At 42.6% G+C, this 19477-nt stretch overlaps 1 protein-coding gene across 1 annotated transcript; it reads right to left on the reverse strand.

Moving 5' to 3' along the window:
* Positions 1–12497: 12497 nt before the first annotated feature.
* Positions 12498–19119, reverse strand: fgf3 (fibroblast growth factor 3). Its single transcript, XM_073047733.1, is given in 4 exon segments — positions 12498–13525; positions 16445–16548; positions 18842–19004; positions 19006–19119. Coding segments are annotated over 4 exon segments (714 nt in total). The 3' UTR covers positions 12498–13192.
* Between the last annotated feature and the right edge of the window lie 358 nt (positions 19120–19477).

Genomic DNA, 19477 nt, shown 5'->3' on the forward strand with positions numbered 1-19477 from the left:
CAAAAAACATATCAACATCCGCTTTAAATATACCCAGTGACTTGGCCTCCGCAATCATCTGTGGCAATGACTTCCACAGATTCATCACCCTCTGGATGAAGAAATTCCTTCACATTTCTGTTTTCAAGGGATCATTTTCTATTCTGCAGCTGTGCTCTCTGGTCCTTGCCTCTCTAATTATTGGAAATATCCTCTCCATATCCTCTCTAAACAGGCCTTTCAAGATTCAATAGGTTTCAATGATATTGCCCCATCATTCTTCTAGATTCCAGCAAGTATAGGCCCGGAGCCATCAAACGCTCTTCATGTGTTAACCCTTGCATTCCTGTGATCATTCTCATAAATCTCTTCTAACGCCAACACATCCTTTCTTTGATAATGAGTCCAAAATTGCTCACAATTCTCTAAATGCAGTCTGGCCACTGTCTTATAAAGCCTCAGCATTAAATCCTTGCTTTTATATTCTAGTTCTCTCGAAATGAACGCTAAGTGAAATGTCTCCTCTGGCCCTTTTTCTCTCTCTGCTCCTGACCTACCCAGTTTTTTCTACACTCACCCATGCCCTATCACCCTGTCTCTTTCCACTCTTTCACTCACTCCATCTGCTTATCATCCACACATTCCTCCCACCAGTGATTCTTCTCCCTCATTATTCACTCTGCCTTGCCCACTTCTCTCCCTCTCTTCTATCCATTCTGCAACTTCATCCTATCACCTTCAACCCTTTGTCACTTCCACCTACCAGCTCCTGTCCCTGGTTCTATTTTCGCCTTCCTCATCTGACTATCATCTCTACTCACCCGCATCTACCTATCACCTTCAGACCTTGCTCCACCTCCTTTCCTCCACAACTTTGCACTGGCTATCTCTTCTCTCTTTCAGATGAAGGTTCATAACCTGAACTGCCCACTGTACGTTTCTCTCCATTGATGCTGGCTGAGGTGTTGAGTTCCTCTAGCTTTACTCCAAATCCCAGTGTAAGACCATAAGACCATAGGATATAGAAACAGAATTAGACTGTTTGGCCTATTGAGTCAGACATGTTCCACCATGTCTGGTTTATCATTCCCCTCAGCTCCAATCTCCTGTCCTCTGTTGGTAACCCTGGCTAATTAAGAACCTATCAACCTCCACTTTAAGTATACTCAATGACTTGGCCTCCACTGCTATCTGTGACAGTGAATTCCACAGATTCACCATCATCTGGCTAAAGAAATTCCTCCTCATCTCTGTTCTAAAGGGACATCCCTCTATTCTGGCACTGTGCCCTTGAATCTACTATAGGAAGCATCCTCTCCACATCCACTCCTTAAGGTTGTTATAGCTGAGGGTGATAATGGGGACAAGCTCCCACTACCTATTGAATGCTCCCAATGGTGTGTGTCTCAAACAACCTCTGACAACCAATTCCAGCTCCTGGCCTTCACTTGTGGCTTAGCTACTAAGCCTTGTGGAACCATTTCTACTGATAGGAGATGGAGCAAAAGTGGGTTACTGGCACCTTAAAACCAGTCGCTTTGGGTAGATGGGGCTCATCGGCCCTGGATGGCAGCTCATCTAGAAGAAGAAAAGCTCTGATCTCAAACCTCTGCTGGCTTGTGGCTATATCCACTCATGGGGAAGATTTTGAAGGTAAGCCCCAAGGGATAAATCCAGAGCTGGACTCCCTAAGGCAGTCCAACATTAAAGTCAACACTGACGGGCAACTCCTGCAATGCCGCTGGTACCAAACTGTATCGGCTTCTGCCTTTCCTTTGGGTTCATTAGATGTGTGGAGAGTTTGCTACATGGGCAACAGCTTTCTCTCCAGATTGTATTGCCCAGGCTTGCATATCTGGACAGCTAGGATGCAATATCCATGACCCTGACCTATGAAGGCCAACTTACATCCGTTCCATCCAGTCCTTTCAATATTTGATAGATCTCAATGAGATCCCATCTTCATTTTTCTAAACTCTAGCTTGTGTAGACCTAGCAAATGCTCCTCATCGGTTAACTCTTTCATTCCCAAAAAAAATTGTTGTGACCCGCCTCTGGACCCTCTGCAACACCAGCACATCCTTTCTTAGATAAGATGTCCAAAACTGCTCACAATACTCCAAGTGCATTCAGACCAGTGCCTTATAAAGCCTCAGCATTACATCCTTGCTTGCTAACATTGCATTTGCCTTCTTTACCACCCACTCAATCTGCAAGTTAACCTTTAGGGAATCTTGCACAAGGACTCCCAAGTCCCTTTGCTCCTCTGATTTTCAGATTTTCTCCCCATTTCATAAATAGTCTACGCCTTTATTCCTTCTACCAAAGTGTATGACGTGTACTTTTGTATAGGAGAACAAACTTAACTATAGACTACAGCCTCAGAATAGAGGGATGTCAATTTAGAACAGAGATGAAGTCGAATTTCTTTAGCCAGAGTGTAGTGACAGTGTTGAGTTTGTTGCCATAGGCAGCTGTAGAGGCCAAGTCATTGGGTTTGTTTAACGCAGAGGATGATAGGTTCTTGATTAGTAAGGGCATGAAAGGTTACGGGAAGAGGAGATTAGATTGGGGCTGAGAGGAAAATAGATTAGCCATTGATGAAATGGTGCCACAGACTCGATGGGCCAAGTAGTGTAATTCTGCTCCTATATCTTATATAGCCATATAACAATTACAGCACGGAAACAGGCCATCTCGGCCCTTCTAGTCCTTGCTGAACGCTTACTCTCACCTAGTCCCACCGACCTGCACTCTGCTCATAACCCTCCATTCCTTTCTTGTCCATATACCTATCCAATTTTACTTTAAATGACAATATCGAACCTGCCTCTACCACTTCTACTGGAAGCACGTTCCACACAGCTACCACTCTCTGAGTAAAGAAGTTCCCCCTTGTGTTACCCCTAAACTTTTGCCCCCTAACTCTCAACTCATGTCCTCTTGTTTGAATCTCCTCTACTCTCAATGGAAAAAGCCTATCCACGTCAACTCTATCTATCCCCCTCATAATTTTAAATACCTCTATCAAGTCCCTCCTCAACCTTCTATGCTCCAAAGAATAAAGACCTAACTTGTTCAACCTTTCTCTGTAACTTAGGTGCTGAAACCCAGGTAACATTCTAGTAAATCTCCTCTGTACTCTCTCTATTTTGTTGACATCTTTCCTATAATTCAGTGACCAGAACTGTACACAATACTCCAAATTCGGCCATACCAATGCCTTGTTCAATTTTAACATTACATCCCAACTCCTATAAATGCTCTGACTTATAAAGGCCAACATACCAAAAGCTTTCTTCACTACCCTATCCACATGAGATTCCACCTTCAGGGAACTATGCACCATTATTCCTAGATCAGTCTGTTCTACTGCATTCCTCAATGCCCTACCATTTACCATGTATGTCCTATTTCGATTAGTCCTACCAAAATGTAGCACCTCACACTTATCAGCATTAAACTCCATCTGCTATCTTTCAACCCACTCTTCTAACTGGCCTAAATCTCTCTGCCAGCTTTGAAAGCCTCCTCATTATCCACAACACTATGGTCTTATATGGTCTTATATATAAACTCCACCACGGATGGTCCCAAGCCCAGCTGCAAAAGAAGAAGGGCTGGGCATGGGGCTAGCATCCCCCATACTGAAATGCCAACAGCAGTTCTAGAGGCCTCATCTCTTGGAGTGGAAGGATACACCAATAAAGTATGCTCACCTGGGAAAGCATGAAAGACTGGCCCGGGACAGAGTATTCTGGTAAGCTGCCTATTGTACCCCAGTAGGGGTGATGGGCTTAAGAGGAGTGGACTAAATATAGCCCATAGCTTAAGAAATGTTTGTGGAGAGAAATTCAGAGGAGAATCAATATTTCATATGGCTGACATTTAACTAAAGCACTAATGAAACATTTTTGCCTCTTGACCATTTATAGAAGAATCTGTGTTTCTTGCCTTGATATTATTGTCACCTTAGAGCCTGCAAAGCTGGAGCGGTTCGAGTTATCCTTGATCCACAGGGAATGCCAAAACAAAATGAGAAAACATCAAACTGAAATGTTTAAGGCATGAATAGAGTGGATAACCAGAGACTTTTTCTCAGGGCTGAAAAAGGCTAACACAAAGAGACATAATGGTAAGGTGACTGAGGAGAGATTTTGAACGATTTCTTCTCTTCGGTATTCACTAAGGAGAAGGATATTGAATGGTGTAAGGTGTGGGAAACAAGTAAGGAAGTTATGGAACCTATGACAATTAAAGAGGTGGAAGTACTGGCGCTTTTAAGAAATTTAAAAGTGGATAAATCTCCGGGTCCTGACCGGATATTCCCCAGGACCTTGAGGGAAGTTTGTGTAGAGATAGCAGGAGCTCTGACAGAGATCTTTAAGATGTCATTAGAAACGGGGATTGTGCCGGAGGATTGGCGTATTGCTCATGTGGTTCCATTGTTTAAAAAGGGTTCTAGAAGTAAGCCTGGCAATTATAGACCTGTCAGTTTGACATCAGTGGTGGGTAAATTAATGGAAGGTATTCTTAGAGATAGTATTTATAATTATCTGGATAGACAGGATCTGATTAGGAGTAGCCAGCATGGATTTGTGCGTGGAAGGTCATGTTTGACAAACCTTATTGAATTTTTTGAAGTAGTTACGAGGAATGTTGACGAGGGTAAGGCAGTGGATGTAGTCTATATGGACTTCAGCAAGGCCTTTGACAAAGTTCCACATGGAAGGTTAGTTAAGAAGGTTCAGTTGTTAGGTATTAATGCTGGAGTAATAACATGGATTCAACAGTGGCTAGATGGGAGATGCCAGAGAGTAGTGATGGATAATTGTTTATCGGGATGGAGGCCGGTGACTAGCGGGGTGACTCAGGGATCTGTTTTGGGCCAAATGTTGTTTGTAATATACATAAATGATCTGGATGATGGGGTGGTAAATTGGATTAGTAAGTATGCTGATGATACTAAGGTAGGAGGTGTTGTGGATAATGAGGTGGGTTTTCAAAGCTTGCAGGGAGATTTATGCCGGTTAGAAGAATGGGCTGAACGTTGGCAGATGGAGTTTAATGCTGAGAAGTGTGAGGTTCTACATTTTGGCAGGAATAATCCAAATAGAACATACAGGGTAAATGGTAGGGCATTGAGGAATGCAGTGGAACAGAGAGATCTAGGAATAACAGTGCATAGTTCCCTGAAGGTGGAGTCTCATATAGATAGGGTGGTGAAGAAGGCTTTTGGAACGCTGGCCTTTATAAATCAGAGCATTGAGTACAGAAGTTGGGATGTAATGTTAAAATTGTACAAGGCATTGGTAAGGCCAAATTTGGAATATTGTGTACAGTTCTGGTCACCGAATTATAGGAAAGATATCAATAAATTAGAGAGAGTGCAGAGACGATTTACTAGGATGTTACCTGGGTTTCAGCACTTAAGTTACAGAGAAAGGTTGAACAAGTTAGGTCTCTATTCATTGGAGCGTAGGAGGTTAAGGGGGGATTTGATCGAGGTATTTAAAATGTTGAGAGGGATAGATAGAGTTGACATGAATAGGCTGTTTCCATTGAGAGTAGGGGAGATTCAAATGAGAGGACATGATTTGAGAGTTAGGGGGCAAAAGTTTAAGGGAAACACGAGGGGGTATTTCTTTACTCAGAGAGTGATAGCTGTGTGGAATGAGCTTCCTGTAGAAGTAGTAGAGGCCAGTTCAGTTGTGTCATTTAAGGTAAAATTGAATAGGTATATGGACAGGAAAGGAGTGGAGGGTTATGGGCTGAGTGCGGGTAGGTGGGACTAGGTGAGATTAAGAGTTCGGCACGGACTAGGAGGGCCGGAATGGCCTGTTTCCGTGCTGTGATGGTTATATGGTTATATGGTTATTTGGGGATGTCAGGGATAACGAGTAGAGGTAGATACATTCGAAGCATTTAAGACTCTCTTAAAAAGGCACGTGGATGGTGGATAAATGGAAGGTTATGTACTAGGGAAGGATTAGACTGACTTTAGAGTAAGTTAAAAGGTCGGTATAACATCATGGGCCGAAAAACCTGTACTGTGTTGTAATGTTCTATGAAGTGTCAACTTCTCAGGAGTAATCTTTGTTTCCCATAACTAAGCTAATTCGGGGGGGGGGGGGGGAACATAGAAATCGGTCTCAGAGACGGGATAGAAAGTAGCCTTATCATCTTCCACGTCTAATATAGAATGCAAGATTTTAAGGGCAATCCCAGAATACACGTGAATAACACCCAGCTGTTGATTAATTATTGCGATCAGTTTGAAACGACGTACCCTGTATCTGCCTTGTATATTCGTCTATCACGTTAGTACGGCACATCTTAAATACGTGAAATCAGGTGAAGAAAGGCGAACATCCCCCATATTTTAGTTTAAGGAAATGTGGTTTAAATGAACAGAACTATCTGGGATAAAGGGTGTTGACTCGATTGGATTAAAAAAAAGTGGTGAGATGAATTTAAAGAGGTATGCCTCTTTTCCAGAGCGTACTGTGCGACAGAGGAAATTGCGGATCGGCGGGGGCCTTCTGACCATTGCATTCGGGTTCATGCCGGGATGACCATGGAATGCTCCAGTCTGGCGCTTCTGATTAGAAGTCTTTTCACAAGGAGCACCACATGATGATTCATACAATCACCCTTCCCGTGGTATACAATCCCAGTCACACCGTGCCTTGAGGGGGGCTTTCTTCTGCAGTTGGTTGCACGACGTTCAGTCCCGGAGACTACAATGGAAAACAAGGTAGACTCATTAATCTCCTCCAGGAGTGCCTCTTTTGAACAAATCTACCTTGGCTTCTTTGAAAAGTTTTTTTTACATTTCAGCCGACTTTTTTAAAATTGCGGTTCCCCGAACTCCCACCCCACGCCCATCCAATTGAGTTGAAAGTAACGTGTTTTCGTCTAGACTTGAAACTTCCCAATTCATTTACATTTGTGATCACTCTTATCTCTTTAATCCCGCACTTTTCATGATCAAGTAGCGACTATGGCTGGAAAATAGCCCCTCTATGAGAGCCATCTTTGTGTTTTTGATAAAGTATTTGAAGTGATGCTAGAATCGATGTTACAGTGAAATGTCGTTGACGTTAGCAACACGCTGTTACGGCATTATATCCAGACACAAATTGTATTGATTTTTAAAATCTGTTACAAACATCTTTAATATCATTGTATTAAAGCCAGTTGCTCTTCCTGGTAGTGTTTGTGTGAATATATCACTGGCCGATGATTTATTCAGACTAAAGGTAATTCCTCCAGTCAAAGTTATCGATTATATTTATCATCTCGCTGCACACGTTCATTAAAATTTTAAAAAATCCCGTCTCCTAGCTTTCATGTGAACATTAGCGTTCTGTTGCCCAGCGCCAATTTGTCCCATTCACATGTGCTAGAATGAAACGTAAGTAAGGATTATTTGCTGAAAACTCAGAATCAGAAACACATTTAATATCACTGGGCTATATAGTGAAATTTATTGTTTTGCGGTAGCAGTACAATGCAATACAATAAAATTAAATCACTATTATATATAATATAAAAAATATATAGCCAATAATTGGTGCGAAAAGAGAGCAAAACAATCTGCTTTACGACTTCGAACTGGAAAGACTCAATTACCGATAGGAATTAGAATTTTAGTTCAGTATGAAGTCATTTTACCCACTAGCATATACTTTCGGCATCAGCTATAAAGCATTGTCTATTAAAACTTTGATTCAACCAATGATCAAATGTTTCATTCCCACTGCATTCCAGTTAACGGATGGCTTAAGTTGTCAGTCAACCGCTTGATCTTACTGTAACTGTCAAAATTGTAGGCAAAATAATGGCAGGACACGTAGAATCAATTTTCTAAAGCAAACTTCATCTTTGCGCCAAAGTCACGCTTCATGAATTGGTTCATTAAATATGGTAAACGTTCTTTTTTTTATTTCCATCCACAAAAATGTAGGGGGAAAGAAACGGGCAGTCAAGCAGTATCTGTGAAAACAGAAACCCATCTATGTTTGGTGTCAGTGCCGCTTTCTCGGAACTCGGGAAGAAGTGAAAAGTTTCCAGTTGTCAACGCAACGCCGGGTGAGGTGACGACAAAACACCATATGGAGATAGGTTCAGATAGATCAGAAGATAAGGTGCAGGAGCGCGAATCACTAGAAAGGCATTTAAAATAAACGAGGAGAGAATTCAATTCCTCCAAACCCAGCTTCTCCAAATTCAAGTAAACTGTCTTCTCATCGTTCCTCATCATCACACTTACGTTGTTTTCTCGCCCTTCTCCGAGGCTCATCACCTTGGATCCCTGAGATCCCGACAGAAGTGCCATCAGCAGCTAAGCTCCTGATAGGGTCACTCAATGGCGGCAAGGTCAATGGAGAGGTTCCAGACAAAGAGAAACCCAATCCAGACCTCAACGGTGGAGCTGGCAGAAGATGACACAACACAACGGCGTTGAAGGTGGAAGAAGGTTGCAGCAGTGGGGGTCGTCGGTCGTCTTGCACTCCAAGCCTCTGGTTCCTAACCCCGACCTGTCAAGGACGCTTTGTGGGGTGACTGTCCGTGCATCAGACTCCCCACGTCAAACAGCGTCACACTGGCGTTTCCCTATTTCGGGAATAACATCTTACTCGACTGGAGCAAACTCAAGACTGCGTTTTCTCGCCACATTTCAAGTGGTCATGTTTAGTTTGCTCTGGTAATAACAATCTGTAATCCAATGAAACACTACAAATAATGAAAAAAAGTGCTAATCTTAAATGCACGCCAATAAAACTTGTTATTCTTCTAAAACGGGCGTTTTGATTCTACATTGACTTTTTCTAAAGCTATCTCCCAGTAACCAAATTTTTACCTTGGGATTTATTGTCGTTTCCCAAAACCAAGAGATTGAGAAATATGAGTGTTCAGTGGCAGAGAATATACAGCATTAGATATTTTTAAAAAATTCGACCTCGAGGTCACAAGGAAAAGTCCTACACATATGGTGAACGATTATGAATCCTTGGCATTCATGAACCCAGGAGGCGGGATCATTAAATATATTCATAAATTAGGTAGATTTCCGATCGTATTGAAATCGTCGTTTTGGGGGTCAAACTAGAAAATGGAGCGACCGTCAAGATCAGATCGGCCATTACTTTCATGGACAGAAGAGCAGGCTTGACGGGCCTTGTGCCTCGATCCTGTTCATTGTTCCTAGAATTGAATCAGCGAGATTGCGGTGTCCGTGCGAAACAGAACTCTTAGAACGCATACGGCACAGCTTAATTATTTTTTTAAATCTCGAATTTATATGTAATAGGTGACTTCGACAGTCCGTAGCAATCAAAGGCCCATACAGTATTCACTTATCTCCATTTAGCAAGTCCCGCAACCCGAACAGACACTTCAAGATAATATCCACAATTCAGAACCCCCGTTCAGCAAGGAATAAAACATTCCTTCCCAGTTTCTCATTCCATCCCACTGCCCCACCCGTCTACCTTGCTGCTCATCTGGTTTCACCTATCACCTTCCAGCTTGTACTCCTTTCCATCCCTCCCCACCTTCTTATTCTGGCTCCTTCCCCCTTCGCCCTCCCCGGCGTGGATGGCTTCATTCGCCTCAGCGCTGAACTGACTCCCCAACCTGTGGACTCAGCAACTCGTGTTCTATGCACCGTTCGTTTACCTTTTATCATTTGGACGATTTGTCCTCCTCTGTATATTGGATATTTGTTGGTCATTGTTGTGCACCCACCCTCGATTCTACTCTTTTTTTTTGTTTTCGTGTGGATGCCTGCAAGAAAACGGATCTTAAGGTCATATAAGGTATATCTTGATAATAAATTTACTCGGAACTTTGATATTTCCAGTGCTGGTAAAGGGTCTCGTTTCGAAACGGCGGCTCTTCATTCCTCTCCATAGATGCTGCCTGACCTACTGAGTTCCTCCAGCATTATGAGTGTGTTGATCAGGAATAAAACTTAGACTAATATTTGCTCTGCCATTAGCGATAATATGCCCCTCCATCAACCACACGAACCATCAATCAGAAGTATGTACGCTTGGCTGTGTTTCCAATGGTTTCAACGCTCTGTATGTGTAACTATGACGTTGTCATAGATTGGATTTGGGTTTCGTCTGCCTATGTAGTTCCATGCAGTGCAAACGGAAAATGTTGAACAGCTAAGGGCCAGCGTTCAGTATACCACTGAGCACACCACCTCCATGGAGCGCCGAAGCAGGAGTCATCACGCGCCCCACCATCCAGGCCGTACACTCTTGTCGCTGCTGCCATCAGGAAGGAGGTACAGGAGCCTCACATCCTAAAACCCCAGGTTCAGGATCAGCTATTACCCCTCAATCATTAGGCTCCCGAACCGAACTGGGTAAGCTCACCCACGCCGACGCTGAGCTGATTTTGCAACCTCTGGACCCACTTTCAAGGACTCTACAAATAAACGTTCTCAATATTATTTGTAACTTATCTATTATTGTTACTTCGTTTCCCCCCATTTTTTTTGTATTTGCGCAACTTGTTATCTGTTGCGCATTGTTTGTCTGTCTTTGCGTGTAGTTTTTCAACCGATTCTATTGTGTTTTTGTGTGTTTGTAGTAACTGTGACTGCCCGCAAGAAAATGAATCTCGGGGTTATTGGTGACGTATATGTACTTTGAACTTTACTTCGAACTTTGATGGGAAGCTGCACTTGAACTTCACAAAGAGTCCTTCTATTGTCAGAACAAGTTAGAATAATGAACTAAGAATGTCTGTTCGCCAGATATAAATATAAAAAACTCTACGGTTAGCTGAGATCGGACTTGGTTGCATTCTGGGACCACATTGACGCATTAGGAAAATCAAATATTTTATCGAAAACAACAGGTGGATCACTTCGTTTGCAACCATGTTGGTATGAAAATGTTATAGAAACACAATGCCCCTTTTCCCACCTTTAGAAACGAATGTTCTTTACAACTCCGGAAAGCCCAAATGATGAGGTTTTAAGATTAGATGTTTGGCGATCGGGGAAAAGCAGTCTGTACACGTGATTTTACCGACGATTACAAGCAGCTAATTCGAAGGGAAAGAATGCGACAAGGAAAGGCACCTTTAAGTAGGTCGGCGTTGAAAGTTTAAAATGTCTAATACCAGAGGGCATGCTTTAAAAATGAGAGGGGGTAAGTTCAAAGGAGATGTTTTGTTACACAGAGTGGCGGCTGCCTGGGGGGGTGGTAGAGGCAGATTCATTAGAGACTTTTAAAACACGTTTAGAAGAGAGATTGAAGGATATGGTCGTTGTGTAGGCAGAAAGTTTGAGTTCAGTTGGCCATTTGATGACTAAATGGTTCGGCACAACACAGTGGGCGAAGAGCCCGCTCGGGCGCTGTGCTGTTCTATGGCCTATGTCAGATGGATAACTTGGAACGGCTGAAGTCTAACGGCAAAACAGCATCGAAGCAAGCATGGGGACCAAGTGGCGGAAATCTCATTCCCAGTACAAATCGTTGGGAGTACTGTATTTTGAATAGCTAATTGGCCATTGACATTTACCTTCTTCCGACTCCGTCTGTGTTAGGTGAAACCTATGCAACCTTTGTCATTACTTTGGATTCTTTCGGTATTAGTTGCTGATATAGCAAGGCGAATGGACATTAAGTGAACCCACTTAAATAAGTGGATATCTGGACAGAAAAGATGTGCTTCAGCGGCTTCAAAATAAAAATCTGCTTCACCCCCCCCCCTTTATAGAACGTCATATGGAATATAGAGATATATTCTAAAGAGGCTTTTTGGTTCAAGGAATACTTGCCTCACAATAGACAGCTTTCACTGACAGATTGTTTGGAGCAGATGATGTAATGTATTATAATTCAGATATTCTTGACAGGAAATGTGAGATGTGCTTCATTTTATTTATTTAGATATACAGTGTGGAGTAGGCCTTTCCGGCCGTTCAAGCCGCGCCGCCAGCACCCTAACTGTTTAACCTTAACCTAATCACGGGGCAATTTACTGTCCGTCTTTGGACTGTGGGAGGAATTCGCATTCCACGGGGAGGACGCGCTATTCCCTTACAGAGGACGCCGGGGTTGAACTCCGACGCACCGAGCCATAATAGTTTCCCGCTAACTGCTACGCTACCATGGTCGAGAAACTGTTGCATTTAGTAATGAGCGTTTATATAAACGATCCCATCCACAGATTTGTATCATGCAAAAAATGCTAGAACAAATGGCTGATGGAATCATTGGTTGTAGATTCCCTGAACCCTTGCACCGATATCCATCTGGAAGTCAAAGGACTTGTACATTCCAGGTGTAAGCTGAACCTGACCACTTCACTACCATTTATACCAAAGGAATATCCAAAAGTCAGGTTGCTTCATCCTTAAAATTTTGCGTTTCCGAAATGCGCCATGAACCACCCTCTACAGCAAAGTGTTCATGTGTATATATTTATTTATAATAAATATAACTAGACAAATAAAGGGCAGCTCTTGCGTACATTGTTCAGTGCAGTTTCTGACTTCCTCCCTCAGCTAAGTTTAAAGTATTAGCGAACAGCCGGGCCACCAGGACCATCATGTCTGTGCCGGCTTTTTGAAAAGGATTATAAATCAGCACCAATCCCTTGCTATTCTCCTGTAAACCTGCAATGTTCCCCATTCAAGTATTTATCCAATTCCCTTTTGAAAATTGCCAGTAAATCGGCGGCAACACTATTTGTTTCGTGCAGGGCATTTCAGATCACACCACACAGATGCAGCATCTCCCCAACATTCTCGATATGTCCCGTTCAATTACAAACGCCAGCATCCGACGTCAGACTTGATACCAATGAAGTTATGTGTTAGTATTCTGTACCAAACCCGGGAAGAAAATACATCGCCGATAGATGTTCTACTAATTCATTGTATTTTCTTGAGATGGAAAAAGGCATACAAAAATAGATGTTTAAAACATCACTGACTACAAGTTGCTACTTAGTTCGGTAAGACATTGAGGACGATATACATTACATGTCTTTGAAGGTAGCGGCAGAACTGAAATAGAAACTAATTTACATATTTACATTAATTATATCATAGATAGTTTCAACCTGCAATACTAGGTATATTACTCTACAAATAAAATTAGTCCTAGATCCAACCGAAGGGAGTCCAACGTTATAAAGCATCTCTCTGCGAGGGTTGTTACCCCAGCGATGTTCACCACTATTGGGCAGCTCTCGTTTTCTCCGCCTTGCTTGGATTTTTCACCAGGGCCTCTCGCTTTTTGGAACCAGTACGGAATAATCGGACAATTTCGTGATCTTTGCTGTCCAGCACCCTCGGCAAGAAAAGGGAAGATTTTTGAGTCCTTCGGGTTTTGAAACCTCTCCTTGGTCGCCCCTTGCCGTTGATGGACACATACCAGAGTCTCTCAGCGCTGTTTCTGCGGCTTGATCCCGATGGGTTTGGAATGGTCCTGTAAGATCTGGACGCATACGTGTTATATCCCAACTCATGAATTCTCTCTACAAACTCACACTCTGGAGTGTAGACTTCCTGTAGACGGCAGAGAAACACACAATATGTTCAATTACAGAAATTATGTGGACTCTTTAAATAGAATGATTGCCTCCCTCCCCATCATCAACTTGGTATTGTACATCTTCAACTTCAGAGTCAAATTGGTTTATTGTGATGTATACAAGGGTTTAATTAAATTCTTTACTCGCCTGAAGGGTATATGTACATGGTATTACAGTGGGGTGGCACGGTACACAGTGCCAGTGACCTGGGTTCAATTCTCACTGTTGTCTGTTAGGAGTTTGGACATTCTCCCTGTGACTCTGTGGGTTTCCTCCCACAGTCCAAAGTGGTTAATAGCTAGTTGCTCATATGGGTGTAATTGGGCTCGCTGAGCCAGAAGCACCCTTTACCGTGTTGTAACTCTCTAAGTATTAATAATATGGCGTCGAGCGCGGAACGACAGAAAGTTTCATTATACAAAGCATCCTTGATTTCCTTTATGCCTTTCATATTGTTATGTTTGACAGTTTTACAACCTTTTGGACCACGTTTGTGTGACATTATGTTGTTTTACTATCACAGCGCAATGGTTCATACTCTTGCATAGATCATCCATTAATGAAAAGTGACAACTCCGTGCGGAATTAATTGGTAAGCACAAAATCCGTCAATGCTAGAAGCCAATATTGGTCCCAAATATGATAACTTAAAATTTAACCTTTTTTTGTAAAATACAGATTGAAAAATACAAACCCAAGATTATCCACACTGTATAGCTCCACTTGGAGAAACTAAAGGTAATTTTCCACCTGAATGAAATAAAGCAATAGCGGAATGCGTGGCCAGCACTTAGTCATGTACCCATCTCGGGGCGGTTAGGTAATTAAACATGTCCAAGTGAAAAGGTGTGCGGCCAATATTATATCAAGTCTACCTAATCAAATTCATCAAGGGATAATGAGATTATCTTTTTAAGTAATAATATATCCCGAAATTATTTTTCACATGAATTCGAATCAGATTACGAAAGTTGCCTCCATTCATTTTCTCTCAACTGGCCACACGTAGAATCGATTTATTTCCCAGTAATTATTGACAATCACGGCAAAGATTTTGAAGCTAGCGTGCTAATTATGTAGGTGTAAAGAACATTGCTTCTCTTTCCCACCCTCAGAGATACTAACCTTGACCTTCTAAAACAGACCTATTTTGTTACAATAATTACGCATTGAATGCATGTTCACATTTCAAAAGCACTTATCGTACAAGGGCCAGAAAATTAGTCGGAAGTGGTGATTAATAATTGCCCTCTTACTAAAAAGAGAATGCAATACACATCAGATTATCAAACTCTGATTGGAACCACCACTTTGCTCAGCTCTATGTCTGCAAGTATATCAGCCGATCAAGGCTAGAAGGGCATTGAGTCAAACAGTGGGATATATTGAACAGGCTGCCGCGGGGACGGTAGCAATCTGATCACAGATAAGGACGATGCAGCGTGAGAACCCTTTTTGTGTACAATTTGTCTTTAACCAGATAAAGGAATTTCAAACGATGTTCTATCTGAAAAGAACGAACGGGGGAGTGGGAAGTGAAGATTAAACGGGAGTGAATTGTGTTCACACTTTTACATCAAATCCTGGACGTAAAAAAGGCTGAAATGAGAACCCCAAGAAAACAGATAAACCAGCAACCGGAAACAAAATTTCGAATAGTATATTAATGTCAACATAGCACGATTACAAAACGTGTTTATATTAAAATTCGCTCAATTCACTTCTCGCACTAGTTCAGGTGCTGTGAATGGTTTTACGCCAGCATATTTGCGCATGGGGTTTTGTGACTAACCCGCGGGCGGTTAGCCTGCTCACGATTTGGAAATGGTCTTATAGATAATTAACGGTGAAATAGTTGGCCTGAAACTCTTGCTGCCGCGATTTTCCACAGTGAATGCCCACAGACTTCAAACGGATTCGCCACTTGTGCGGCCTGCGGTTTGAGCGTCGCCACATGAATCCCGCGGTGGGAGATCTGGCACCCTGTTTTCCTAGGGGTGGGAGGGGCAGGGAGGGGGCTGGGGATGGTGATGACTGGTCAGTTGCGGCTGCAAATGCGTTTGAGGCTTCAAAAAAGAGAAAAAAAATGTTCAGAAGTTCTCTTTGCACTGATCACATGAAAGCATGCAATTATAACTCCTGCACCGTCCTTTTAGGTCAATGGCGTAAAGAACGGTGAAGGTGATAAACGTTTCATGTCGTTGCATACTTTATCCAAAGTTGCCCCCTAACTCAAACGGAGAGCGAGTGAGGTGGGAGAAGATGTAGGGAACTGTTATCAAGAGGACCACCACTTTCTCCCCTACTTGCTGGAGAGCCTTCTCTCACCACGTCTCTGCACTGCTCTGAGGCTCTAGTTAGTTTTCGGAAAACCGTTCCAAACGCCTCTAACTCCTGAATTCTGCCTCAGATTCGCTTGATACCACCCGTGGGGTATCCTTCATCAAGTACTTTAAAGCGCCCTCGGGATCTCTAGAACTAGCAAATAAGCTGTTTGTACAACCTCGCCGAATTTCACCCTTGTAATGGAAGAGAAGGAACAGGGTGGTAAAATAACACGGGGAAGGTAATAAGAAGAGCCCGGGTCTCCGACCAGAGGGAAATGTATATTGTCAGCCCCATCAATAGTCTTGGCTGTTATTTATGTGTATTACTTATGTTAGTAGACGTCAGCTCCTCAAATAATACCAAAATAAACAGGTGCATTTCCTTTGCATAGAAAAGTTGGTCTGTAAAATATTGCGTTTTTTTGACATTTTAGTAACTCGATGGCAATATCGATTCAGAGAATGAAAGCGAACCCTTGAAGGACCCTACTTTAATATTTGGAACTAATACAGCATAATAGCCACATATCAATTTTAATATATACATAATAATAGAAATAACTTACCGAGGCGTATAGGCGTCCTCTTTTGTTCATGGCCAGATATCTACCCGAAAACAAGCCTTTGATCGCCACCACTCCCACGTCGACAGCAGTTATTTCCAAGATACCTGAAAGAAATAATATAAGGATCAATGAAAGAAGACAGGTGCTTTTAATGTTTGAAAGGTTTAGGTAAAGTGAACGTGGAGAGGACGTTTCCTATAACGGGAGAGTCTAGGAACAGAGGGCACGGCCTCAGAATAGAGGGACGTCCATCTAGAACAGATATGAGATGGAATCTCTTTAGCTGTAGCGTGATGAATCTGTGGAATTCACTGCCACAGACAACTGTGGGTGTCAAGTCATATTTAAAGCGGAAGTTGATAGGTTCTTGGTTAGTAAGAATTTAGAACATAGACCAGAACAACACAGGAACAGTCCCATCGTTACACAACGTTGTGCCGAGCCAATTACGTTAGTTATGGCGTCAAAGGTTATGTGGAGAAGGCAGGAGACTGGAGTTGAGAAAAATAATAAATAACTCAACAATGATGAAATGGCGGATCAGAGTAGATGGGCCGAATGGCTCAAATCTGCTCCTATGTCTTATGTTCCAATATGTCCCGATAGGTCAGCAGAGGAATGCAGGTAAAGGGGTGGGATACGATTTAACAGTCAATATTCCAAATAAAACTTTCCGCTAAAATGATAGGAAATCTTATCTATGGATATGATAAGAACGTGAGCCAATCTTCGTGAAAATGGTTCAAGGCCAAACAAAATATTATAACAATTCAGAAAACGTTGATTGACATTGAACTATATCAATCCTGTAAGAATCTACTTTCCATTTTATTTCCTGCCAAGTGCATTTTCATCAAATACCAGACGCTAGTTCCAATCGCCAGCATTTTAAGGGGTTTCTATTTATGTTGCTCTTATATTCGAATTATGCTATCAGGTGCCAGGGAGTCGCCAGATTCTTCACTTGGCCGCGTTTCCCTATCGATAAATCTTCCTATCCGCTTTCAATTGAGATAGTCAAAACTCAGATAGTACAAGTGATTGTAAAATGCTCGCAGTTCACCCTACAAGTGTATCAGTTGTTTTCGGCGGACTTCTAAACATTATTCTTAGGGAACAAGGTGATTAACAGATTTCTATGTGTCCCACCACACGAAAGTGCCATTGGTATTAAGTCTGACATTCTGATGCTGCCTATTCATCCACTAATTCCAATTAATCCCAATTGAGGCTATACAGCAGTTCATTACTCTTAATGGGATGTCAGAAAAGCGCATGGTACAAAAGGTTGGGAGAAGAGTAACAATTTAAACCGCTTTGTGGTCTTAAGAAAACAAATTTGAGTCTAGCTTCTAGGCTAGCGCAACGAATTAGGACTGCATTTTGTCACTGAGCTTTCAAGGGAAATGACGCGTGTTAAGGATAAATCCGTGCAAATGCAGCCAAAGGGGTGGCTTCTTCAGAAATGGTTCAACAAAGTGACAGTCTACTGGAGTTGGCCATTGTTGGGGAAAATAAACTACTTATCCCCGCAGATTGATTTCCTTACACAAGGTTAGGAACTCCGGACATGGAACTAAGCAGAGAGGTGGGTCGGGGGAAACGGTTTTGCTGATAAACATTGACTTTTAGCACCCAGGCCCGAAGTGTCACACTCTGGAGTAGTTCCGTTGCGGTAAATCAAGGGATTCACGAGATCTGCCTCAAATACATGATCTTACACGTCAAAATATGGCGAGGAGTCGTATTCTTGTTAAATATTGGGCGTTGAGAATACCCCACATGCCCTCGAGCCGATGAACATAAGCAGCCGCTATAAACGCGTATTGGGAGACAGAATTGTTAAACGCAAAGGGACCAAAGTTTAGATTCTACCATGTTGGCAGTCGTAAGATGGAGTTGTCCACTCATCGTTTTGTTTTCATTGGAAGGAGGAAGTCCATTATAAACCCAATACGAGCGCATTGGCAGTGGTGCCTTTAAAATGCCCCAAAGATGCAAAAGACTGCAAACGACTATACATTGAAACTACGAAGAAATTCTAGCCAAAAAGTAGCAACACTACAAAAAATAATCACATAGTTCATTAAGTAAAATCTATTGGATTGCAATTTAAATCTGTTTTATCTATAATGTGTCTCTGTGTAAAATCCAGAAGGAGTTTTTATTCAGAAATTGCTACGCAATAGGCAACTGTAAATACAGAGTTAGGCATTGAAATTACACGTAAAGGTGCTTGTATTTCACAAGTCTAAATAAACGTTCGAAGTTTCTGAATATTTTGCCTGAATGCAGTTATGATATTAATACTGCAACATGCACGCGCACACGGTCACCACTTCAGTCGCTCCGCTTGCTGGGTTGGTTCGGAAATTAAAAGGGAGATCTACTACTCACTGAAGATGCTGTTTTTTTCCAGCGTGCCGTTGATCTTCCCATTGAGATGGATCTGCAGATGGTACTTGGTCGCACAGTAGAGCCTCCTCCGCCTGGGTGCTCCCCCGAGATGTTCATAGACCCCTCCGCGCCCCCCGGCATCCCGCCGCAGTCTGGACTCGCAAGCTGGGGGACGGCGCGCACGGGACTTTAGGAGCCACGCTCAGCGCCCGGGGCGACGGCGTCTGCTGTCTCGTGAAATCCAGGAAACTCAGCAACAAACAGACAGTTATAAACATTGTGGCATGGTCAAAACACTCTCCGGTACAATCCGATGCGGATCAAGGTCTGGATTAGCTAGGTCAGGGGGTCCCATTAAAGAATGTTCCAAACGGGCCAACAGTTCGCGGGGCGCGTCGTTCTACTCGATGAAACATGGTAATACATCTGCCTTGATGTGTTGAATCAATAGTTAGTGGTCTGAGCCATTCTAATCCCAAAACGTCCGGGTTTTGTCTGAAGAACGGTGTCTGCTCCCGCGAGTACTTCTCTCCAAATAGCGCACGGCAGACTGGCAGAAAAGCCACTGAATTTCACTTAAGACACTATCGTGAGATTTCGTCGCAACCCCGGTGATCGACGGCGCATAGAAATAAA

This window comes from Hemitrygon akajei, chromosome 6 (genome assembly GCF_048418815.1).
Source record: "Hemitrygon akajei chromosome 6, sHemAka1.3, whole genome shotgun sequence".
Classification (NCBI taxonomy): Eukaryota; Metazoa; Chordata; class Chondrichthyes; order Myliobatiformes; family Dasyatidae; genus Hemitrygon; species Hemitrygon akajei.